This window comes from Aspergillus brasiliensis (assembly GCF_001889945.1).
Source record: "Aspergillus brasiliensis CBS 101740 unplaced genomic scaffold ASPBRscaffold_2, whole genome shotgun sequence".
NCBI classification, from domain to species: Eukaryota; Fungi; Ascomycota; class Eurotiomycetes; order Eurotiales; family Aspergillaceae; genus Aspergillus; species Aspergillus brasiliensis.
This window is the reverse complement of record NW_027137443.1, coordinates 1,126,855-1,147,989: the sequence shown is the minus strand read 5'-3', so window position 1 is coordinate 1,147,989 and position 21,135 is coordinate 1,126,855. Positions and strand designations below refer to the sequence as shown.

The 21,135-nt window shown below is 51.4% G+C and overlaps 8 protein-coding genes across 8 annotated transcripts; 5 read left to right on the top strand and 3 right to left on the bottom strand.

Moving 5' to 3' along the window:
- Positions 1–487: 487 nt before the first annotated feature.
- On the top strand, positions 488–1,667 carry ASPBRDRAFT_71917 (uncharacterized protein; the record flags this gene model as incomplete). The annotated part of the gene is given in 3 exon segments (XM_067629148.1): positions 488–816; positions 1,400–1,538; positions 1,558–1,667. The coding sequence occupies 3 exon segments, from the start codon at positions 754–756 to the stop codon at positions 1,665–1,667; spliced, it is 312 nt and encodes a 103-aa protein (XP_067483066.1). The 5' UTR covers positions 488–753.
- A 939-nt stretch (positions 1,668–2,606) lies between these two features.
- ASPBRDRAFT_117991 (glycogen [starch] synthase) lies at positions 2,607–4,936 on the top strand (the record flags this gene model as incomplete). Its single annotated transcript, XM_067617139.1, has 4 exons — positions 2,607–3,071; positions 3,137–4,499; positions 4,554–4,749; positions 4,819–4,936. 4 exons carry the CDS (start codon positions 2,607–2,609, stop codon positions 4,934–4,936), a joined length of 2,142 nt encoding a protein of 713 aa, XP_067483065.1.
- A 1,398-nt stretch (positions 4,937–6,334) lies between these two features.
- ASPBRDRAFT_117562 (NMT1/THI5 family protein) lies at positions 6,335–7,565 on the top strand (the record flags this gene model as incomplete). The annotated part of the gene is made up of 4 exons (XM_067617105.1): positions 6,335–6,369; positions 6,447–6,618; positions 6,687–6,836; positions 6,894–7,565. The coding sequence occupies 4 exons, from the start codon at positions 6,335–6,337 to the stop codon at positions 7,563–7,565; spliced, it is 1,029 nt and encodes a 342-aa protein (XP_067483064.1).
- A 301-nt stretch (positions 7,566–7,866) lies between these two features.
- Positions 7,867–9,819, bottom strand: ASPBRDRAFT_116928 (arylsulfotransferase family protein; the record flags this gene model as incomplete). Its single annotated transcript, XM_067617030.1, has 2 exons — positions 7,867–9,351; positions 9,415–9,819. 2 exons carry the CDS (start codon positions 9,817–9,819, stop codon positions 7,867–7,869), a joined length of 1,890 nt encoding a protein of 629 aa, XP_067483063.1.
- A 1,466-nt stretch (positions 9,820–11,285) lies between these two features.
- Positions 11,286–13,490, top strand: ASPBRDRAFT_192018 (uncharacterized protein; the record flags this gene model as incomplete). The annotated part of the gene is made up of 1 exon (XM_067620430.1): positions 11,286–13,490. The coding sequence occupies one exon, from the start codon at positions 11,286–11,288 to the stop codon at positions 13,488–13,490; it is 2,205 nt and encodes a 734-aa protein (XP_067483062.1).
- A 214-nt stretch (positions 13,491–13,704) lies between these two features.
- Positions 13,705–14,813, bottom strand: erg20 (bifunctional (2E,6E)-farnesyl diphosphate synthase/dimethylallyltranstransferase; the record flags this gene model as incomplete). The annotated part of the gene is made up of 2 exons (XM_067620429.1): positions 13,705–14,628; positions 14,697–14,813. The coding sequence occupies 2 exons, from the start codon at positions 14,811–14,813 to the stop codon at positions 13,705–13,707; spliced, it is 1,041 nt and encodes a 346-aa protein (XP_067483061.1).
- A 284-nt stretch (positions 14,814–15,097) lies between these two features.
- Positions 15,098–17,845, top strand: ASPBRDRAFT_203540 (anaphase promoting complex subunit CDC23). The gene is made up of 4 exons (XM_067621672.1): positions 15,098–15,466; positions 15,528–16,245; positions 16,298–16,481; positions 16,537–17,845. The coding sequence occupies exons 1-4, from the start codon at positions 15,363–15,365 to the stop codon at positions 17,577–17,579; spliced, it is 2,049 nt and encodes a 682-aa protein (XP_067483060.1). The 5' UTR covers positions 15,098–15,362; the 3' UTR covers positions 17,580–17,845.
- On the bottom strand, positions 17,833–21,027 carry ASPBRDRAFT_116003 (ATP dependent DNA ligase domain protein; the record flags this gene model as incomplete). Its single annotated transcript, XM_067616947.1, has 3 exons — positions 17,833–19,825; positions 19,877–19,943; positions 20,019–21,027. The coding sequence occupies 3 exons, from the start codon at positions 21,025–21,027 to the stop codon at positions 17,833–17,835; spliced, it is 3,069 nt and encodes a 1,022-aa protein (XP_067483059.1).
- Positions 21,028–21,135: the final 108 nt, after the last annotated feature.

Genomic DNA, 21,135 nt, shown 5'->3' with positions numbered 1-21,135 from the left:
ACCATCCTACTTATATCCAAAAGTCAAGGTGATGTGTTCATCGATTCGGGGCCCAGATTTGATGGCGTTGACAACATCGTGAAGTCATCGTTGCCGGCTGGGTCAAGGGGGGCCCACTTTATGATCTCATCGATGGGTTGAGGGACAGGTACCATCTAGTATCTATCTATGTACAGTGGTCAAATAACCTGGACAAGAATTGAATTAGATCTCATGATTGAATAAGAGGCTCTTTGTGTTTCAGGGATATTCTTGGCATTTGTTGATGGGGGTTCAAGTCGTGGTTGTGGTGTCGTGTGCCTTGGCTGCCGTCAGTTGGTTCAGTTGGCGGCGGGAAGGTTGATGAGTTGAGTGGTATGTGCAGGTACTCCGTCCGCCGTTTCGGGTAGGTAGGTGTTTGGTCGTGTGCTGTACTTCTCTCTTACTGAGGTGGATGATGTGCTACAAAGCATCTTACTATGCATTCGTTTTGAATGGGGTATGAGTGCGATGATTTGGTAGATCGTAGGTAGATGAAGAGTAGTAGTAGTTAGTATGTACCTACTATTGTAACATCTTACAGTGTCCTAAATTTTCAATGGTAACACGACCATTCATTTTACCAGATCCCACAAGTTATCGAATCCTAGTCCAAGTTATTGATGGTATAGGGCGGATTTGTCCCACGTGGTGAACTAATATCATAGCATCTTGCCCTGCGCTGATAAGCCTTGGGTGTTCCAACTTTGAGGTACTGAATATAATCCAGGGACCATGTCCTACGCCTTCCCAATACGAAGGAGTACCAAGGTACCATCTATAGCTGCCGCATACCACGTGCGGAGTAGTTCACCAGGGTGCTTTGTAGTTATGTGGCTCAACTATGACATCGTCAGTCCGTAAAAGCTCTTCCATCTTGACGATCCTCGTGATATCAGCTTGCACACAAGGCGATCGAAGCACGAAGTACTCGCCACCGAGCTATAAAAAGGCGTCAGTGCGCCGTTCATGGAATGTAGGCTCCTTTGAAGCTCACTGGCGAAGAATGCAGATCTGGATGCGGATCGTAAACCTACGGAGTATACTCCGTAGAAGGGTAGAGCATCCGCGCGGGGTAGCTTCACATAGTCCTTTCGCAGTGTGGCAGAGCTGGCCATTAATTGCTGCAGCAATGGAGCTTTGACGCATCGAATTGACACACTAACATAGATAGCTCTCCGTTGCAGCAAATGCCTTTTATGAACCAAGGGAACAGTGAGCGACAGGTGGTTGTTGGGCCATACCGTTATCGGTAAGCTTTCTCGAGGACAGAGCGCAGACCACATTGAAACACTGTCTGGGATTGCAGACACACGGGTGAGAGTCTCGCTAGTTGCATTAGCATAATATCTTTGTGAGCGCCATCACAGCGAATACGAAGACAGGAAGAAGTGCCTCCCGCGGAGAACCCTGCCATCAACATCACTACGATAATCTTGCGATCTTCCCGCCGATGATTGTCGTTGCGGTGCAGCTGGTGGCTGCAGGCAAGCGAAGTGATACGTTGAGGAAGGCCCGGAGTTTATCGGCCCCAGGCAGCCAGGCCGACCGACCGTCACATGAGACTGGTGACGTCACGGGAAGACAGCTTTCCCCAGATTTGCCCCGAATTGGTCCAAGCGGAGACACTTTCTGGTACGTGTCTTTGACTCTTGATGGTAGGTAACTATCTAGATATTTGGGTTCTTATCATGGAAGTGTTCCTTTTCCGGTTGCCATTGATGTTCTCCACCCAAAATGAAAAATAGAGAAAAAACCCCTCTTCACCGGTTCCTGAGGGGAGAAAATCTCATTTCCCATTGTGCCACCAACAAGCCGCTCGGATGTCTGAACCCCCTGTAACTTAACTAGGGAGGCGGCGCGATTAGCTCCTCAACAATGTAAAACCTCACCCCCTCTCTTCCAACAAGCTGTAGGCGCGATGGGCGCAGATAGCAAGGTCGTGCAGACCCGAGCTTCCAGCTGGAAACGTTGCAACCCATCATCATATGGTCGGATGATTCTGCAATCGACGGACCAACCGGGGTTGTTATTTGCCGGGAGGGTTTCGTTGGTGGTCCATCAAACCAGAACCGGGGATGCGTCCGTGCAACTCCAAACCTTGGCTATAGCACGGGGAGCCTTCGGTGAGCTTTTCCCGGGCATCCTGGTCGAGCCATTGCGCGAAGGATGCTGTCTCGTAGCGTGAATTGAACCTGTTGGAGGAAAGGGAGTGAAATGAAAAGAATCGGAAACCCCCTCCTTGCGGTCCCTGTGCCAACGATGGCGCGGTCCAACCACTTGCTCGCTCCCTGCTTGGATTGATATTCCCTTCGTTTTTTCTCTCTCCCCGCCACCCGCTGCCTGTTCTTCCCCCGCACGTCACTCTCAACTCTCCTCCCTCTTCCCCGAGCTTTGCTGAGCTTGCTGCGCTGTTCCTCCAGTATTGCGCCAGCTGAAGAATTCCTCTTACTCTCTTCTGCCTCTCCTACAGCTTCGTCTTTCTTTCTATTCTTCCTTAGTTACTTCCTTTCTCTTCTCTTTAGTTAACCTATTCATAATCCTCCCAGCGCTGCAGTTCCTCTGAGCGCTCTCAAAAGCAAGCAAGCATGGCCAGTGAGGATAATGGCCAAGAGCCGATAAAGCGCGATGTTCGCAATCACATTCTATTTGAAATAGCGACTGAAGTGGCCAACCGGGTGGGAGGCATCTACTCGGTGCTCAAGTCCAAAGCTCCCGTCACGACTGCAGAGTATGGCGACCGCTACACCCTGATCGGTCCTCTCAATCGGGCTTCGGCAGCGGTGGAGGTCGAGGAGTTGACCCCGTCCAATCCTCGGATGATCGAGACCATTCAGTCCATGAAGGAGCGCGGGATCGAGATCGTCTACGGTCGCTGGCTGATCGAGGGTGCTCCGCGCGTGCTTCTTATCGACACAGGCACTGGGTACAAATACTTGGACGAGTGGAAAGGCGATCTCTGGAATGCAGCTGGCATCCCGTCCCCCGCTGCCGATAGCGAGACCAACGAAGCCATTGTTTTTGGCTACTTGGTGGCGTGGTTCTTGGGCGAGGTACGTAATCTAAGCGCATGGACCGCTGACTGCACGTGTGCATATGCTAATGATCGTCGTTTCAGTTCATCGCTCACGAGCGTCGCCGTGCGGTTGTTGCTCATTTCCATGAATGGCTTGCGGGTGTCGCCTTGCCGCTGACCAAGAAGCGGCATATGGACCTGACCACAATATTCACCACCCACGCGACCTTGCTCGGTCGGTATCTATGCGCCGGGTCTGTGGACTTCTATAACAACCTGCAGTACTTTGATGTAGATGCGGAAGCTGGAAAACGAGGGATCTACCACCGTTACTGCATTGAGCGAGCTGCTGCACACACAGCGGATGTCTTCACAACCGTGTCACATATCACGGCCTTTGAGAGTGAGCACCTCCTTAAGCGGAAGCCTGACGGAGTGCTGCCCAATGGACTGAACGTGAAGAAGTTCTCGGCTGTACATGAATTCCAGAACCTACATTCGCAGTCCAAGGAGAAGATCAATGACTTTGTCCGCGGACATTTCTATGGCCATAACAACTTCGACTTGGACAACACTCTCTACGTATTCACCTCCGGACGCTACGAGTTCCGAAACAAGGGAGTGGATATGTTCATCGAGGGCTTGGCGCGCTTGAACCACCGTCTGAAAGAGGCTGGTTCTAAGATGACCGTCGTCGCGTTTATTATCATGCCTGCTCAGACGTCATCCCTGACCGTCGAAGCGCTCAAGGGCCAGGCAGTCGTAAAGTCTCTGAGGGACACAATCGAGATGATCGAGAAGGGCATTGGAAGACGGATGTACGAGCGGTGTCTGGCATGGAAGGAAGGCGATAACATGCCGGACGAGAAAGATCTGATGGCTAGCCAGGATCGTGTGCTGCTGCGCCGCAGACTCTTCGCCATGAAGCGACACTCCCTGCCGCCGATTGTCACACATAACATGCACAATGACCACGAAGACCCAATTCTGAACCAGATTCGTCGTGTCCAACTTTTCAACCACGAGTCAGACCGGGTCAAGGTTGTCTTCCACCCGGAGTTCCTGAATTCGTCCAACCCGGTGCTACCCTTGGACTATGATGACTTCGTCCGGGGTACTCACCTTGGCGTGTTTCCCTCGTACTACGAGCCATGGGGATATACACCGGCTGAATGTACTGTGATGGGCGTCCCGAGCATCACCACAAATCTCTCTGGCTTCGGTTGCTACATGGAAGAATTGATTGAGAATTCGTCCGACTACGGTATCTACATTGTGGACCGTCGGATGAAAGGCGTGGATGACTCGGTGAATCAACTGACGGAATTCATGTTCAACTTCACCCAGAAGAGTCGGCGTCAACGGATCAACCAGCGGAACCGCACAGAGCGTCTCAGTGACCTTTTGGATTGGAAGCGCATGGGTCTGGAGTATGTCAAGGCTCGGCAGTTGGCACTCCGCAGAGGTATGGTGTTTCTTTAAGCCCATTTGTTGTTATAGTACTCACACGCTTATGCAGCCTATCCATCGTCTTTTGGCACACCCGACGATGTCTACGACGTGATCGGTGGCACGGAGCAGAAGATATCGCGACCATTGTCCGTACCTGGATCCCCGCGAGATCGTTCTGGTATGATGACTCCTGGGGACTTTGCCTCTCTGCAGGAGGTGAAAGAAGGCCTGAGTACGGAGGACTATGTCGCATGGCGACTGCCGTAAGTCGCCCCCAGCCCCGATGGATGAATGAGACAAGGAGCACTGATACTGATGACCTTTCTATCTAGTACTAGCGAGGAAGAAGAACCAGATGATCATTACTTCCCGCTCACCCTGCGCACGAAGAAGAATACCGACCGCCCGGCGTCGCCGCTCGATCAGCTGTCGGTCAATGGAGACAATTGATCGGCTGGTGACATAGCCGGTGCGCCAGCCTGGAATTCTGAATAACCCTGCATGTCCGAGGTACCGTTCTTGGTGGAATAATTGTGTTCGACTTTACGTGCTCTCAATAATCGCCCACGTGTGAAATACTGCTTTTGGTCACCCACCTGCTATTTGTTATGCAAAGCGAGCTTCATTCGAACTCTGATCAGCATGGCATTCTGTTTCGTCTCGTCTTTTCTTCCCTTCCCCTTTGCATTGCTCGTTCCCTCCATTCTTGCATTGTTTTATCCCTCCTTTGCATATGTCATCAATGTTGTAGTAGCCAGCGAATTGTATCTTCTGATTGGGTTCTACCGCAGTAGGTCCAGGTTGAGATAGTCGAATGCATGATGAAGATTATATTTGTACATGAGCCCGGAGCTATCTCGAAGGTACGTAGCCGATAATCCGTCCGGGTGAGAGCGATGATGCGCAAGCAGCTAGGGTGATCATCCGATCCGAAGCAGAGCACAAGCAGATCCTTCCTCAAGAAGTGTCTAGACCCGCCCGCCATGACCGAAGAGATCCGGTTGTTGAGACTAGCCTGGCCAACCATACAGAGTTGAGTCATATTTACTGAATGAACCTTGTCCCGTTGTGCTTCCGAGCGGGTCTCGAAGCGGGGGAAAGGATCAGACAAAGTTCACGATGTGCTGGTTACTGCTGGAGAACCGGAAAAGGACGCCAGGAGCACACCACTCCGACGACGGGATCTCCAATAAGGCATTGGCTTCATTTTCGTGGGAGGGGGGTGTCATCCTGGATGTGTTTTTCGGTGAGGGAAGAGAGTTGCGAATTGACGGATGAGTTGATGGTGGGGTTCTAGTCCAGGCCAGGGTCTCTCTCTCTTCGTTGATCCCCGCTGCTCCCCATTTATGCCTCGTCATCCCCCTCTCTTCTTCTCGCTTGCTTGCTTTTTCTTTCCTTCTCTCTTCATCTTCCCATCTTCTATCCATTTTACAGTTATATTCCTTCGGAATAACTTGCTTCTTCTTTCATCATCAACTTCCTCGTCAATCGTCCGGTACGACTCACAATGAGGCCGCGCACGCAGGATCAGACTTCCGGTCTTTTCGCTATGGGTTCAGATGGATCAAGGTATCGTACAATAGTATAACAGTCACTGCTCGCGCATGACAGGTGTTCGACTCGTGCTTTCTGCTCCCTTCTCTCCGGAGTTGGACCAGAAGCACGGTCGTTCTGAGATTATACTGTCAAAACTTGATCTAGATAATACTAGCGAAAGGACATGCGTGGCACTGATTGTCCCCTAATTATTAAGTCTACAGAAGGTGAGAGGGATCTCGTATCCCTCTCCGTTGCTGACAGTTTCCAGACCTTTGCAATTACCCTCGACTTGAGTGTATTTGTGCCAAAATGTCTACTGACAAGATCACCTTCCTGACCAACTGGTATGGACTGGGATCTCTATTTACTTGATTTCTGAAGCAGGTCATAGAATATATGCTAAATGCTGCGTTTCTTCAAGGCACGCGACCCCGTACCACGCCCCCCTCTACCTTGCCCAGAGCAAGGGCTACTTCAAGGAAGAGGGCCTCAAGGTTGCTCTCCTGGAGCCCAATGATCCCTCCGATGTCACCGAGATCATCGGCAGCGGCAAAGTTGACATGGGCTTCAAGGCTATGATTCATACCCTTGCTGTATGCAGCTATCCTTTTCCTCTCTTCAAACCCCCACGCACAACCAATATACTAACCAAGAACAACAGGCCAAGGCCCGCAACTTCCCCGTCACCTCGATCGGCTCTCTCCTCGACGAGCCCTTCACCGGCGTCGTCTACCTCAAGGACAGCGGAATCACCGAAGACTTCCGCTCCCTGAAGGGCAAGAGAATCGGCTACGTCGGCGAGTTCGGCAAGGTTCGTCCTTCCCCCTATTCCCTCCCACCACTATATCCTAACCAAACCACCCTACAGATCCAAATCGATGAACTCACCAAATACTACGGCATGACCGCCGACGACTACACCGCCGTCCGGTGCGGCATGAACGTAACCAAAGCCATCATCCGCGGCGACATCGACGCGGGCATCGGCCTGGAGAACGTGCAAATGGTCGAGCTCGCTGAATGGCTCGCCACCCAGAACCGCCCCCGCGACGACGTGCAAATGCTGCGCATCGACCAGCTCGCCGAGCTGGGATGCTGCTGCTTCTGCTCGATCCTGTACATTGCCAACGACGCCTTCCTGGCCGCCAACCCGGAGAAAGTGCAGAAGTTCATGCGGGCCGTCAAGCGCGCTACGGACTACGTTCTGGCTGAACCTGCCAAGGCCTTCGAAGAATACGTGGACATGAAGCCGATCATGGGTACTCCGGTGAACCGGAAGATCTTTGAGCGGTCGTATGCCTACTTTAGTCGTGACTTGAAGAATGTTAGTCGTGACTGGGCTAAGGTGACCAACTATGGCAAGCGGTTGGGCATTTTGAGTGCTGATTTCGTGCCGAACTACACTAATGATTACCTGTCGTGGGGCCTGGATGCGGATTCGACCGATCCCCTGGGTGATCAGAAGCGCATGGCTGAGTTGCAGAAGAAGGTTGCTGCTGAGGGTGGTTATAAGCGCCTGGAGGTTGCTTCTTCGGCTTGATTGATTGTCCGCTCAGGTCGGAGAAGGAACTTGCTCGCTTGACACCCAAAGGGCAGAAGATGTTTCTGATGTGACGGTCGTTTTACGAGTCTAGCTGGATGTGCTAGCTTATGCACTCTTTTAGTATGACTGCAATTTATCATACGATCCTTGAAACCAAATCTTTGTAGATATTCGTATCAGAAGGCGGAAGTAAACCGAGTCGAATTATATACTATAAACCCAAAAGCAGACGTGATATAATGCTGTAAAATGGTCTGCTCGCTATACATGCAAGTGCACATCGAATGAGAGAACCCCATCATCTCCTAACGACATCCATACTCCCCGCCCTCTCCACATCTGGCCTCGAATTTAATAACTGATCGCCCAACAACGCAGAAAATTCAACACTATCCTCTACCTCTGCATCACTCAAGTCCTCGCTTCCACCGAAGCGGTCCAAAGGCTGGAAGGTCCCGCGTTCTCTATCATACCATCGTCCATGGCTCAACCCCCAAGACACAAAAGATGCAAGATGGCCCTTCTTGACGCCAAACCATACAAACGCACCAATTGCTGCCATGGAAAACAATGCAATCACAACATATAAGATGAACGTTTGGAGTTCTGTCTTGTCGGCAAAGAAGAACTCGTCGCTATCACCACTCACTACGACAGCTTCGTTGGATGTAGGATCCCATCTTGCCAACTTGCTAGCGGCAAGGGTCTCGCCTTTTGCACTGACGGCACGAACGCGTAAGTATTTGCATTCTGCGTCGTTCGGGATAGAAATGACCGTCTCGAAACCGTCTTTAGGCACGGCGGATAGGAATATGGGCTCTGCTGTCTCTAGGTTTCTGTCGTTGGTGCCCTCCAAGACCCAGTGCGCGACTTCGGTGGCGCCGTTCCAACTGGCTGCTGCGCGATAGGCGTATACCTCGAAGTCCGGGAGGGTCTTAGGCGTGCCGACCCACGGGTGTTTGAATGTGCGGTAGGAGACCACTTTGCCTTTGCTAAAGTCTCGCTGGGGTGCGAAATGGGCGTGGCATAGAACTTCACCGTCCATGCTGAATTCCGTCCATGCGGCGCTGAAGCCATATCCCACCAGAACGTTGCCGCTGTCGAGGATCTGCATGGAGCCTTGGGATTGGCTTTTTATAGGGTATGCGTTCCAATATTCGTGTCGGACTTGAACGGTCATGTTTTCAACGTCAATGTTGAGGTAGAGGCCTCTGCTTGGGTATTGCGGTGCGCCTTTGCCGCGAGACGAATTGTCAAGGAGAGTGATTGCTGTGCCGTTGTCGCGAAAGCGGGCGTGGTGTTGCCAGGTGAAATTAGTAGCTGCGCCGTCTGAAAGATCGGTGAAGCTGCTTCGCTTGCCGCCTAGAGTCCAGATGGTCTCGCCTGTGCGACCGTCGATATAGATCAGGCAGTTGCAATAGCGGGCTGAGACAAGAAAATTGCCTTTGGCGTCTTTGTCAATGCTGTTAATGTGGAAGAAGTCCCACGGGCGCTCTTCATTGTCCCCCGTGCCTTCGCGGCCTCGATAGACGTCGGCAAAGTCGAAGTGTTCGGATGCTCGCCATTCGAAGAGGAGCTCGTTCGTCTCAATGTCAACTTCCTGGAACGTGCCATCCCAGATCCAGCCATTTTCAGGACCGCCAGCGACCCGGAGGTCTGCCGGGCGGACATCATAGATCGTATAAACTGCAGTCTCGTCGAGGGTTATGTGGAACTCGTGAAGATCTGCTGCGAGGCCATTCGCACCACTAAGGGTGAATGCTTCCTTATACGACGAGTCTAGCTTTATCGGAGACTTTAGTATTGCTTTGTTCCATTACTATACGGGATAAAGGAGGTGCCGTACCATGTAGTATGTGCCCTCACCGTGTCCCACCTTACCGTCGTCGCCCACCCAGAACGTCAGATAATCCTGACCCTTATAGTTATACACATTGAGATTGTAGGTGTGCCCGTAGGGCTTCGTCCAGACCAAACGGCCCTTCTGGTCTAGAATCATCGGCCCGGGCTTATGCACGCTATACCCGCGCGGAGAGATGAAATAATACTGGTCGTCTTTGCATTGTGGCCCATACTGCAAGAAGTTGACGGCTGCGCCTACGGTGGAAGTCGAACGGTATGTCTCAATGGGCCATGGTCCCATTCTACCCTGCTCGTACAGCTCGGAGTCGAAATAGGGACCTACATCTGCCAAGGCAGAGGTCAGGAACAGGAACGCCGCTAGCGCGACGGTTAGAGTGCCCGGGATCATGGCGCAAGGGGCTGATACGTCCAGCGCTCAGGAGACATGTGCCGTACTGTTGAAGACAGCGCTGTGTTACAGACGTAAGGCCACAATGGCGAGCACAATAAAGAAAAAGAGTTAGGGGAAGAAGGACATGATGATGATAGGGGAAAGACAGGTCAGGGAGCTGGCACGATTTTCAAGACCTCGACGGGTGCGCGGGAGATCCACCGTGTCCATCGGCGGTGACTTGCTTCGAAGTCAGCAACAGCAGACTATCCAGACGATGGCAGGCTAAATCGCTAGATGCTTTTCCAGACCAGGATTACTTGTAATTGCTGGAGCAAGTGTACACTGATCGATCCAGCGAGTTAGTGGTTGCTGTTGGGTATAATGAGGAGGTCCCCGGTGATATTTTCCTTGTTGGGACAGGCGCGAATGTCCCACAGCAGAGAACGGATGGAACAAGAAGCTCTGCCGACCACTGCCGTGGATCAGGTTCCCTCAATGGCTGTTATTTGCCCTTTATCTTTAATCCCTGTATAGAGGACACGGAAGTCCGATGGGTTAAGACTTAAGAGTAGCGAGTGGGATAGCTCTGGCATGATTCAAGTCTGCAATTAAGCCTTTTAGCTGGGAATCATCAACCAAGCACGACTGGAATCACTGGATAGGCAACGTCCCACTCTGTCCGACTTAGCCGGTTGGCCCTCTCTGATATTGATAATATCCAGTCATGGGTGCCTATTGGAAGCACTGTACTGGTGGTTTGGACGAGTCCGACTCCACTCGGCGCCACAGCCCTCTGAATAGATTGAATTAGATTGGATGTCTGCTGAGGGCTGTCTAAGACGTAAGTAGTCTGTCCAGGAAGGTGTAGGCATATCGAAACTTGTAAGAATAAGCAGGCCGTAGCCAAAATCCGTTGAAATCAGCAAGTACTAGTGTAATGAAGTAGCAAAAACAGTTGAGAATGAGTTGAATATGAAGTTGAAGAAATGGTAGGTACAGGTCAGGTGGTATCCACGTGGATAAATCCTTTCCACTTTTCAAGAATGGGGTCTACAATCCTTCTACCTCTCGAGCAATTCCTACCATCATCTCGCTATCACACAACATTCAGCGCGCCAATGCCAGGAATCTTCACGTCGTCGGATTCCGATTTCTTAAGTGCTATGTCGATTCAGGAACTACAGAGCCGATCCCTTCGGCAACGTTTGGCCCGAGATGTTGTGCGGAGATCGACACGAACAGCACTGTTCTCGCGATCGTGGCATCTTATTGCTGGGCTTCGATGTTCGCTGCGCGATTTGATTCGTGGAATGCAATCTGACATATACAGCAAGGTGCTGTAACCCCTCTGGCTTCATGATGAAAGCCGTGAGGGGTGTGCGAGGTTTATAAGCGATAAATCGAGGCTACCATGAACGGAAACTCGGAGAATTGCTGGAAGATGGCATTCCCGCTACGCAGACTAACATTGCATTGTAATCATGCAGCCTTCGCTAGCCTTGACGAGTCTCTGCCTAGTTCCTTATCTTTTGTCAAACGTCGGCGAAGCTAGCATATTCTCCAAGTCTCCACCTTCCATTGACCGGGCGCAAGTAGTTTCCAGATTCAATCCTTGCCGCAATGCCAGCTCGACAAGCACCCCGATGCAGGTGGGAAATGGGAACTTTGCTTTTGGAGCAGATATTACAGGGCTACAGACCTTTTTGCCGTACGGTATTCTTTCTTCCTGGGGCTGGCATAATTCGTCGCTGCCTGCGAACTTCACGCCATCAGATTTCACGGGGTTGGACTGGTGGACGCATGGCCGGCTAATAAATCATGACATGCCCAATCCTGCAGAGCCAGGGATTTCTCAGTGGTTGATTGCCAATCCACATCGTATCAACCTAGGCCGCATCGGATTGGTTTTCGGGGGAGATTACAGCAATTACACTGAAGAAGACCTGCAGAACAAGTCGCAAATACTGCATATTTACCAGGGTATTCTGCAGTCTAATTTCACTATTGATGGCCATCTGACCACCATTACCACCAGCGTTGATCCAAGATCGGACACAATAGCAGTGCGCTTGCAGTCCGAACTGTTGGCGCTAGGCCAATTAGGCGTCTTCCTTGACTATCCGTACGCTACAGACGAGAATAAGTACGAAGCTCCGTTTGTTGGCGATTGGAATGCTGTGTCGAATCATACGACGGTCTTGCACTATGCGGAAAGTGAAAACCAAGCTCAGGTGCAGCACACTCTTGACGACACCACCTACTACTCCAGATTACAGTGGAGTGGTAGTAAAGCGTCTATTTCTAGAGTCCCCAATACCCATCGATACGTCCTGCAACCGAACGGGGAGCACACGAGGGAATTTGAATTTACAGCAGACTTCTCTTCCAACGGGAGCTTGCAGTCCTCTTCATCATCGGTCGATTCTATCATCACACGATCAGAACAATGGTGGACAACCTACTGGGAAACCGGGGCTTTTGTTGATCTGACGGAAACCGGAAATGCAACGGCAGATGAAATTCAACGACGTGTAATTCTGTCCCAATACCTGCTGGCAGTCAATGAAGCCGGACACGATCCGCCTCAAGAATCCGGACTAGTGAACAACGGATGGTATGGTAAGTTCCATATGGAGATGTACCTATGGCATTCCGCTCATTGGACTCCGTGGGGTAAATACCCTCTACTGGAGCGGAGCATTGGTGTCTACGATCGGTTCCTTCCCTCATCACTGCAAAGGGCGGCCGACCAGGGATACAATGGTTTGAGATGGGGCAAGATGAGCGACCCAAGCGGAAGATCTGCCCCAGGCGAGATCAACGCGTTGCTCATATGGCAGCAGCCCCATGTCTTCTACTTCGCAGAGACGGAGTATCAGTCTGCGCGGCAGGCTGGGAAAATCCAGGAAGGTATCCTCACGAAATGGGACCATATACTGACCGAGTCGGCCAACTTCATGGCGTCTTATGCCTTCTGGAACACCTCAGCAAGCGTTTATGATCTCGGTCCTCCGATGTACCCTGTCTCGGAGAATACACCACCGAACAGCACCCGTAATGCCGCCTTCGAGTTGGCATACTGGCACTTCGGTCTCGACGTAGCCATATCCTGGAAAGCCCGGCTTGGCCAGCAAGCTCCCCAGACATGGAAACACGTCAAAGACAACCTCGCACCACTACCGACAGTATATACTGTAGACGAAACCACGGGCGACAAAGTTCTCACATACACACTTTACGAAGGAATCCCGAACATGTGGACAGACCCCGACACCGTAACCGACCACCCAGCACTTACCGGCATCTACGGTCTCCTACCCCCAACCATCGCGGTGAACCAAACAATCGCATCGGCCACAGCGGCCCAAGTCGCCAGTGTTTGGAACTTTACAACCTGCTGGGGCTGGGACTTTCCCATGCTGGCGATGAACGCAGCCAGGCTGGGAGACGTAGACGCTGCAGTGCAGTATCTGGTGCACTCGAATTTCGAGTTTGACGACGTGGGTATGCCGGTGGGGACTAAGGCACCGACACCTTATTTTCCTGGCAGTTCGGGTCTCTTGTTGGCTGTTGCGATGATGGCTGGGGGTTGGGATGCTGCAACTAACGGCAGTCAGCAGGACTTTGCGCCAGGATTTCCAGCCCAATGGAAGATTCGTGCTGAGGGGTTCGGGCAAATGCTGTAGGATCAGGACTCGACTACTGTACGGTCAATGTTCGTAAATCAATAGTGGACAGCTGCGTATGCAATGTACGTCTCAATAATTCAGCTAATCTATCTCGATGGGGGGTATGTAGGCACAATGTACGGGGAAAGTATTATGTAGAGACATGAAGACGCGGCGGGAAAGGGCAGGCGGGTATATTATTCCCCCGAAAAGAATCGCCGAAAGTCTAAATTTATTTAGTGCGCTTGTAGATCTTCGCGAGGAAGGCCTCGAAGACTTCCTTCTTCAGACCCTCTGACTCGTTAATGCTGTTGATCTTAGTGCGGATCTCGCCAACAATGCTCTCCTCGTAATCCTTGTAGACCTTCTCCAGGTCGAGCTCCTTGTAGAGGGCCTTGACCTTGGCCTCCAGCTCGGCGTCCTTACGGCCATAGGCAGTGTCAAGGACCTTGCGCTGCTCAGCGTTGCAACGCTGAAGAGCCTGGTTGACCAACCACGAGCACTTGTTATCCTGGATATCGGTACCGATCTTGCCAATGAAGGCGGGGTCACCGTAGGCATCGAGGTAGTCATCCTGGACCTGGAAGTACTGACCCAGGGGAATGAGGATGTCGTGGGCCTGACGGAGGTTCTCGGGGGTAGCGAGCTGGAGGTAGTGCAGGGCCAGAGCGACGGGGAGGTAGAAGCTGTAGTAGGCGGTCTTGTAGGTGACGATGAACATGTACTTCTCCATGGAGAAGTTGTCGATGTTGACGTTGTCCTCGGGGGCGGTGATCAGGTCACAGAGCTGGCCCAGCTCGGTCTGGTAGGTGGTCTCGTGGAAGAGTTCGACGAGGTCGATGTAGGCGGGGTGAGAGCGGAAGTACTTCTTCAGGATAATGTAGATGCCGGACTCGAGCAGGAAGGCGTCGTTGATGGCGATCAGACCAACTCCGGGGTGCTTGTACCAGCAGGGCTGACCACGACGGGTGATGGAGCCGTCCATAATGTCATCGCTGACCAGGAAGAAAGCCTGGAGCAGCTCGGTGAGCCAGCCCAACAGACTGAGGTGCTTGAATTGCTCATCGGTCAGGGGCTTCTTCAGGAGAGCGAGACCGGTATCGGGGACGGAGAGACCACGGTTGAGCTTTCCGCCGGGGACGTTGACATTGAGGGCCTATTGGAAGACAATAAGGATTAGAGATTGACTTTGAAGCCGCAGAGTAAGGAAGGGTCGACACATACCTTCTCGAACCACTCGAGAGCGTTCTGGGGCAGCTTGTACTGCTTCGCATAGTTCAGAAGGTCTTCCCGCAAAGAGGGGAAGACGGCCTCGAAATCGGCGCGGGCGGTGGTAGACATGATTGCAAGACAGTACTAAGAAGGAGACAATTGAAGAAGGAAGAGGAGGAGGGTGAAGGGGAGAAGTAAAAGCGGCGCGGAGGAGAAGAAGAAGAATGGAGAAGAACGATAGGCACGAGAAGAGGGAATCCCAATGGTGATAATCGTCCCAATTCATCCAATTTAGTGGCCGACAGGCCCAATTGGGAAAACCCCGCTGTTTGTCCTGTTTGCCCCATAACCGCCCAAACAGGAAGGCCATTCGAGATTCCCTGGAATCTTTTGGCGATGCGATGCTCTTCGCCGCGTCTCCTGCTTCCTTTTTGACATTGATTTCTGCCTGCATTCTTGGCGCTACTTATGCGCTCTAATTAGTATATTCTGTTGCGCCAGATTCTCTTGTCATCACCTGTCTCCACCGCGTCTGGTGCGCGCAAGATCCACAAAGCAGCAATGATCCTGGCGCGTCATTAACTAGTTATAGCTACATACAGTCACCTCATATAAAAGCTCCGCAGTCTTTCTTCGCAAAACGCGTGCGCAATTACGCGCGCGAATACCTTCGCTATCATGGCTGTCCCCTTCACAGATGAGAATATCAAGGAACTCAGATTTCGGCTCGAAGATGCGGCGATTAAATGCTCCGAGCGTTGTTTATACCAGTCGGCCAAATGGTACCGTTACCGGCATCACCCTGGCTCACCTCCATGAGCAGTAACTAACCTTGTGGGTCAGGGCAGCTGAAATGCTAGATTCAATCGTACCAATTGAGCAGTACGACACCGATCCTGACTCTCCAATGGACTACCCCGACGCTCCTTCGAACACCCAGAACCCTTATCTCCGAACACAAGATCCGCTCGAAGCCGCTCTCGAAGCGCAAGAGTCATACAAGTACCTCCTTGCCAAATCTTACTTTGACACCCGCGAATATGATCGCTGCGCTTCGGTCTTCCTCCCTCCGACCATCTCCCCCGTACCTCTTACTTCAACGCCGCCGAAGCCGAAGCCTAGACAGTCGTTAACCCCGCAGAAAGGGAAATCGAAAGCCTCAGCATATGGCGGTGTCAAAGATAATAGTGTGACCCGGAATCCGTACCCAAAGCTCAGTCAGAAATCACTGTTTCTAGCCTTGTACGCCAAGTATCTGGCAGGCGAGAAGCGCAAGGATGAAGAGACCGAAATGGTGCTGGGACCAGCAGACGGAGGTTCGACCGTCAACAAAGAGTTACCGGACTTGGCGCGAGGACTAGAGGGATGGTTTACAGAGCAGCAAGACAAGGGACTTGAAGATCGCAGCCAGGGATGGTTGGAGTATCTGTATGGTGTTATACTTCTAAAGGGACGAAATGAGGACGAGGCCAAGAAGTGGCTTATCCGGAGTGTTCACCTGAACCCGTTTCACTGGGGCGCCTGGCAAGAGCTAAACGACTTGCTTGCAAGCACAGAAGACGTATGTCGCGTTGGACTTTCTTGTTGTCGCAAGTTGCTGATCACTTTCGCAGTTGAACCAAGTGGTCAATCTTCTGCCCTTGAACATCATGACCCTCATATTCCGCGTATACTGCAGCCAGGAGCTGTATCAGGCCACCGAAGATACCTACCAGTCATTATCTGAGCTCGAAACAATCTTCCCCACCAGTGCTTTTCTCAAGACCCAAAGAGCTTTGTTGTACTATCACTCCAAAGGTATGGCGGGCACTACAGAATGCATATTGCATGGTCAAGCTGACTTTACCTGTAGACTTCGAGGAAGCCTCCAGTATCTTTACCGACATTCTCGTTTCGTCTCCACACCGTCTTGACAGCCTTGACCACTACTCTAACATCTTATACGTGATGGGCGCCCGCCCACAGCTCGCGTTCGTCGCCCAAATCGCAACCGCAACGGACAAATTCCGCCCGGAAACATGCTGCGTAGTAGGAAATTACTACTCCCTCAAATCTGAGCACGAAAAGGCAGTCATGTATTTCCGACGCGCCTTGACCTTAGACCGTAATTTCCTCTCAGCCTGGACCCTCATGGGTCACGAATACATTGAGATGAAAAACACCCACGCTGCAATCGAATCCTACCGTCGCGCCGTCGACGTCAACCGCAAAGACTACCGAGCCTGGTACGGTCTAGGCCAAGCCTACGAAGTCCTCGACATGTCCTTCTACGCCCTATTCTACTACCAACGAGCCGCAGCCCTACGCCCCTACGACCCCAAAATGTGGCAAGCCGTGGGATCCTGCTACGCCAAGATGGGCCGCATCGAGCAGAGCATCAAGGCCCTCAAACGAGCCCTCGTTGCCGGTTCCTACTACGCCGATGACTCCTCCCAAGTAGGAGGAGGGGGGCCAGAGCGGAAGATCCTCGATCCAGAAACCCTCCACCAGATCGCCACGCTTTATGAACGTCTCGGCGATGACGAAGAAGCGGCCTCTTACATGGAACTCACGCTCCAGCAAGAATCGGGCCAGATGATGCAGGAAGATGAAGACGCCTCATCGGATAATGATGACGATGACAACCAATCAGGGACAGAAGGACAGTCTAGCTCTAGACGGGCGCGCAAGTCGTCGACTCAGCAGAATGATGAGGAGGATGACAGTTGGCATGGTACGGGTGTTACGGCTACCACTTCCAAGGCTAGATTATGGCTTGCGCGGTGGTCTTTGCGTAATGGGGACCTTGAGCGTGCGGATCAGTTGGCGGGTGAACTGTGTCAGGATGGAGTTGAGGTCGAAGAGGCCAAGGCTTTGATGAGGGATGTTCGCGCGCGGAGAGAGGGGGATGAGTGAGTGGTCATTGTCATTGTTGTCATAGATTGGGGGTTTTGTACTCTGTCTCTTACGATCTTCCTGCATTTCCTCGGGGCTACTACTAGCGAGGCGTTTGGGGGGAGAGGCATGATGGAATGTGATTTCATAGAAAATGTCCCTTTAAGTGATTATTCGTACATTTATTAATGACTAGCAATAGAGCTATATACAAGAAGGCGATATTGAAAGACTAATGTATCTCAAACAGTCTATGTGTCCTGTGCCACATGGGTCAGAGGCTCAGTGCAGATAATTTCCTTCCCACAACAAGACCTAGTTCACGTCTATCGAAGCTGACAGTGATCTTAGGTTTTGTGTAGAGAGCATCACATTCTCTGACCTGGTCCTTTTCAAGTGTGTCGTTACCTGGAGTTCTGTCGAATGTCCAGCTCACGCAAGCATAGAAGAACACCTTGCTAATATCTTCCCATGTTTGACGAAGGCAGAGTCTCGTATCATCACTGCTGATGTTGAGTCTGAAAAGGTTGGAGTCGAGAATGAAGATCTTTCCGTCATGATGATGGCTTTTAGAGTGGTAAGGCTGGAAAGCATTTGCTATGCTCTTTATTAGATCGGGGAGAACTGTGCATAGTGCATCTTTCTTGCTGGGTATCATGATCAGTCCGTAAACTGTGCTCTGCGAGACTGCGTGAGGGTTGGATGCCCTTAATGTTCGTGCAAACTCGTTGAGGCTAGGCGCCATGTGCCATGCATTTGACATGACTCGGGCAATTGCCATGATCTCTGGGGATATACCATGGTGGACGTATATAGGATTGTTAAGCAGTGGTGATAAAATGCGGTGGGTTAGTTTGTGGCAGAGGTGAGTAGTCACGATCTCATCGTTGGACGGGCGCTGGTTGCAGATTTCCGGGGCCACCTTGGGTTCAGTGTGATAGTCTGTCGGCGTTTGAATGGATTCAGAGTGGTTTCGCAACTTGTCTGAGCTACTCAATGGACCAGGTATTTGACAGGGGTGGGAGGCTTTCTCGGACCCGGTAGTCTGGGTCGAATTCTTCCTCTGTCCCGCTACATGGGAAGATAGATTATCATTGTCTGTCAGGTATTTGCCGCATACACTATGCCCTGCAGGTGGGGAAGGGTCCCTGTTGAGATCCACATGAATGGGAATGGTACGTTGCATGGCGCTGCTTTCGCGACGTCTCTTGGCTTGCCTCGTTGAGCTAGGTAGAGCGTCCGGGGCGTTCAATTTCATGTTCGCTGGAGACATGAATATCCCATTGCTTGAGTCATCTTCGGCAGTAGTCGAAGACTGGAGACAGGGGCTCTGTGTTGTCTGAGGGCTTTGTGATCGATCTGGCGTACAAGCCGAGTGACTCTGCAGCTTCAGCCGTTTAGCGGCTTCATACTCGTGGCTTCCTGGATCCTCATCAAGGACGGAACGTGCAGCTTCTGCTAATAGCTGCAACTCTGAATATGACACTGCGTCCTCAAATGATCGATCAGAAAGGATCTTCAAGATCCTTGGGAAACGGAGTGCATAGTATCTGGCGCCAGACGGCTTTTCAAAACCACTGCCTAACATCTCAACGACAAAGGGTGTTCTGAAGACGACGTCCATTGCGTTGGCTACACTCTCCCCATAGTCAAGAATGAATCCATGATCAGAGTCTGGACTGCGGGCGCAGAACTCGCCGAACTGATTCAAGAACTGCATAACCTTGACATGCATGCATTTGTGGTTAATAACATCCAGCACCCGAAATTTAGGTATGGCACCAGACTGCACTACCTTCTCTTTATTGACGAGGCACCCAATGAAAAACTCAGTCCATCGTAGCTTCTTAACATGCTTGATTGCCATCGCATCGCGAGAATTGTACCTCGCGCCAATGATTGCGAGATCGACGGTATCGCCTAGTCCGGGTATATAATCCTTTTTTAGCTTTATCCAGCGACCGAAGGAGGGATTGTCCTGATCACCGGAAAACATTGTAAAGTAAGGGTCTTCGCATGCTTTGAGGACAAATCCTTCCCATCGCTCACTGATGCCTCTGGAGAAAATACCTTCTAATCGAGATTGACCGTCATGGTGGGAAAAGTCAACCACCCACTGCTCAGATATATCGGCACGTCCTGGGATTGCCTCTATAGTGTCTTTCAAAAGCAATCGCCGCTCCCGGTGTGGAAGCTTCAAGCAAACATTGTCATCGATGAGCAGGATGTCAAAGAACACTATCATTAGATGTTCGTAAGGTTGTGGACTAGCTAGAGTCAGAAGAAAGCGCTGAAGCTTTACATGCCATGTCACTTACGGAGAGTCGTTTTCAGTTCCAATGAAAGTGCCCGAACGAGATATAAATTTACGCAACTTATGAAAATCTGCGATGCTGCCATGCTTGTCACTCCAAACAAGCAGTTCGCCCTCCAGAATGCATCGGCGGGAGATTTTGCAACCCGGCCGTCTTAACTTCAGGCATTCGCTGATGACTTGATGGATACCAGCGCGGTCTGTGGTTGAATCTTTGCCGCTTTTGGAGAATATTTGAATCCAGTTGGAGTCCTTGGAGAGATCGATGTGTATCTGGCAATATTCACCATCATACTTCCGTTCGATACTCATGCGACGATTGCCAATCATGCGACAGCAATGATTGATGCTCCTAGCCTTATAGTACTCGGGACGTCCTATCTTGACTCCCACAGCAGGACTGAGATGTCCTAATGCTATGATACCCAGGTCTTTTGCTAATGCAGGCTCTGGATGGGGTGGAAAGTGTTTAACTGGGCTAGAGCCAAGCACGCTTAAAGCGCGTTCGAAAGAGTCCTGAAAGAGAAGTAGATGTGGAAGGAGAAAATGGAAGCGTTTCAAGATCATGTTTGTCGGTAGAGAAACAGGAGCATAGCTTTTTAGTATCATTCGTGTAAGCCATTTCGCATCTCTGCTACTTAGCCGTCGATATAGTGGGGACAACGTCTGATCGACCTTGACAGCCGTACGCTGTCTTCGCACCTGAGGCCCGGAAAACTTGCAACGAGAGGCTATTTCAGCTAGAGCCTTGTCTATCTCCTCCACGGTGACATCTAGACCATTTGTGACATGATTTTCAGCCTGCCGCATGACATTCTCCACGCATTGTCCCAGGTCTACGCCCCCGGAGACACGCCAACGCTCGAGCTCCTGCCGTCGGGAACAGCCCAAAAGCAGGCACCGTGCAATTATTCTGGCCAGGGATGTATCCTGTAGCCAGTACACACGGTCCGTCCGTTTCTCTGGAAACATGCAGGAAAGGAGGGCCAACTGGTCGGTATCTTGGTGGCGGATCCGCTTTTCATTCTGGGCGAACCATCGTGATACGGCCCGAATGTCGGGATTGACAACCTTGGCCTCATGGGAAGCTTTCACGATCGTGTTGTCTTCGAGGGCTGATAGTAAGTCGCACAAGTGAGTAAATTTGAACCCCATATAGTAGTGATAGCCGCGACAGGCGCGATTATGGTGTCAGGATCGGTGGGGGGCATCAAACACGACCCAGTAATCGTCAGGAACATGGCAACTAGGCCAAGTTCAGCC

Excerpts from the sequence above, each read along its gene's own strand:
- ASPBRDRAFT_203540 (XM_067621672.1), top strand. The coding sequence starts at position 15,363 with ATGGCTGTCCCCTTCACAGATGAGAATATCAAGGAACTCAGATTTCGG. Across the intron at positions 15,467-15,527 it reads TTATACCAGTCGGCCAAATG|GGCAGCTGAAATGCTAGATT; the intron begins GTACCGTTACCG and ends CTTGTGGGTCAG. Across the intron at positions 16,482-16,536 it reads GTTGTACTATCACTCCAAAG|ACTTCGAGGAAGCCTCCAGT; the intron begins GTATGGCGGGCA and ends CTTTACCTGTAG.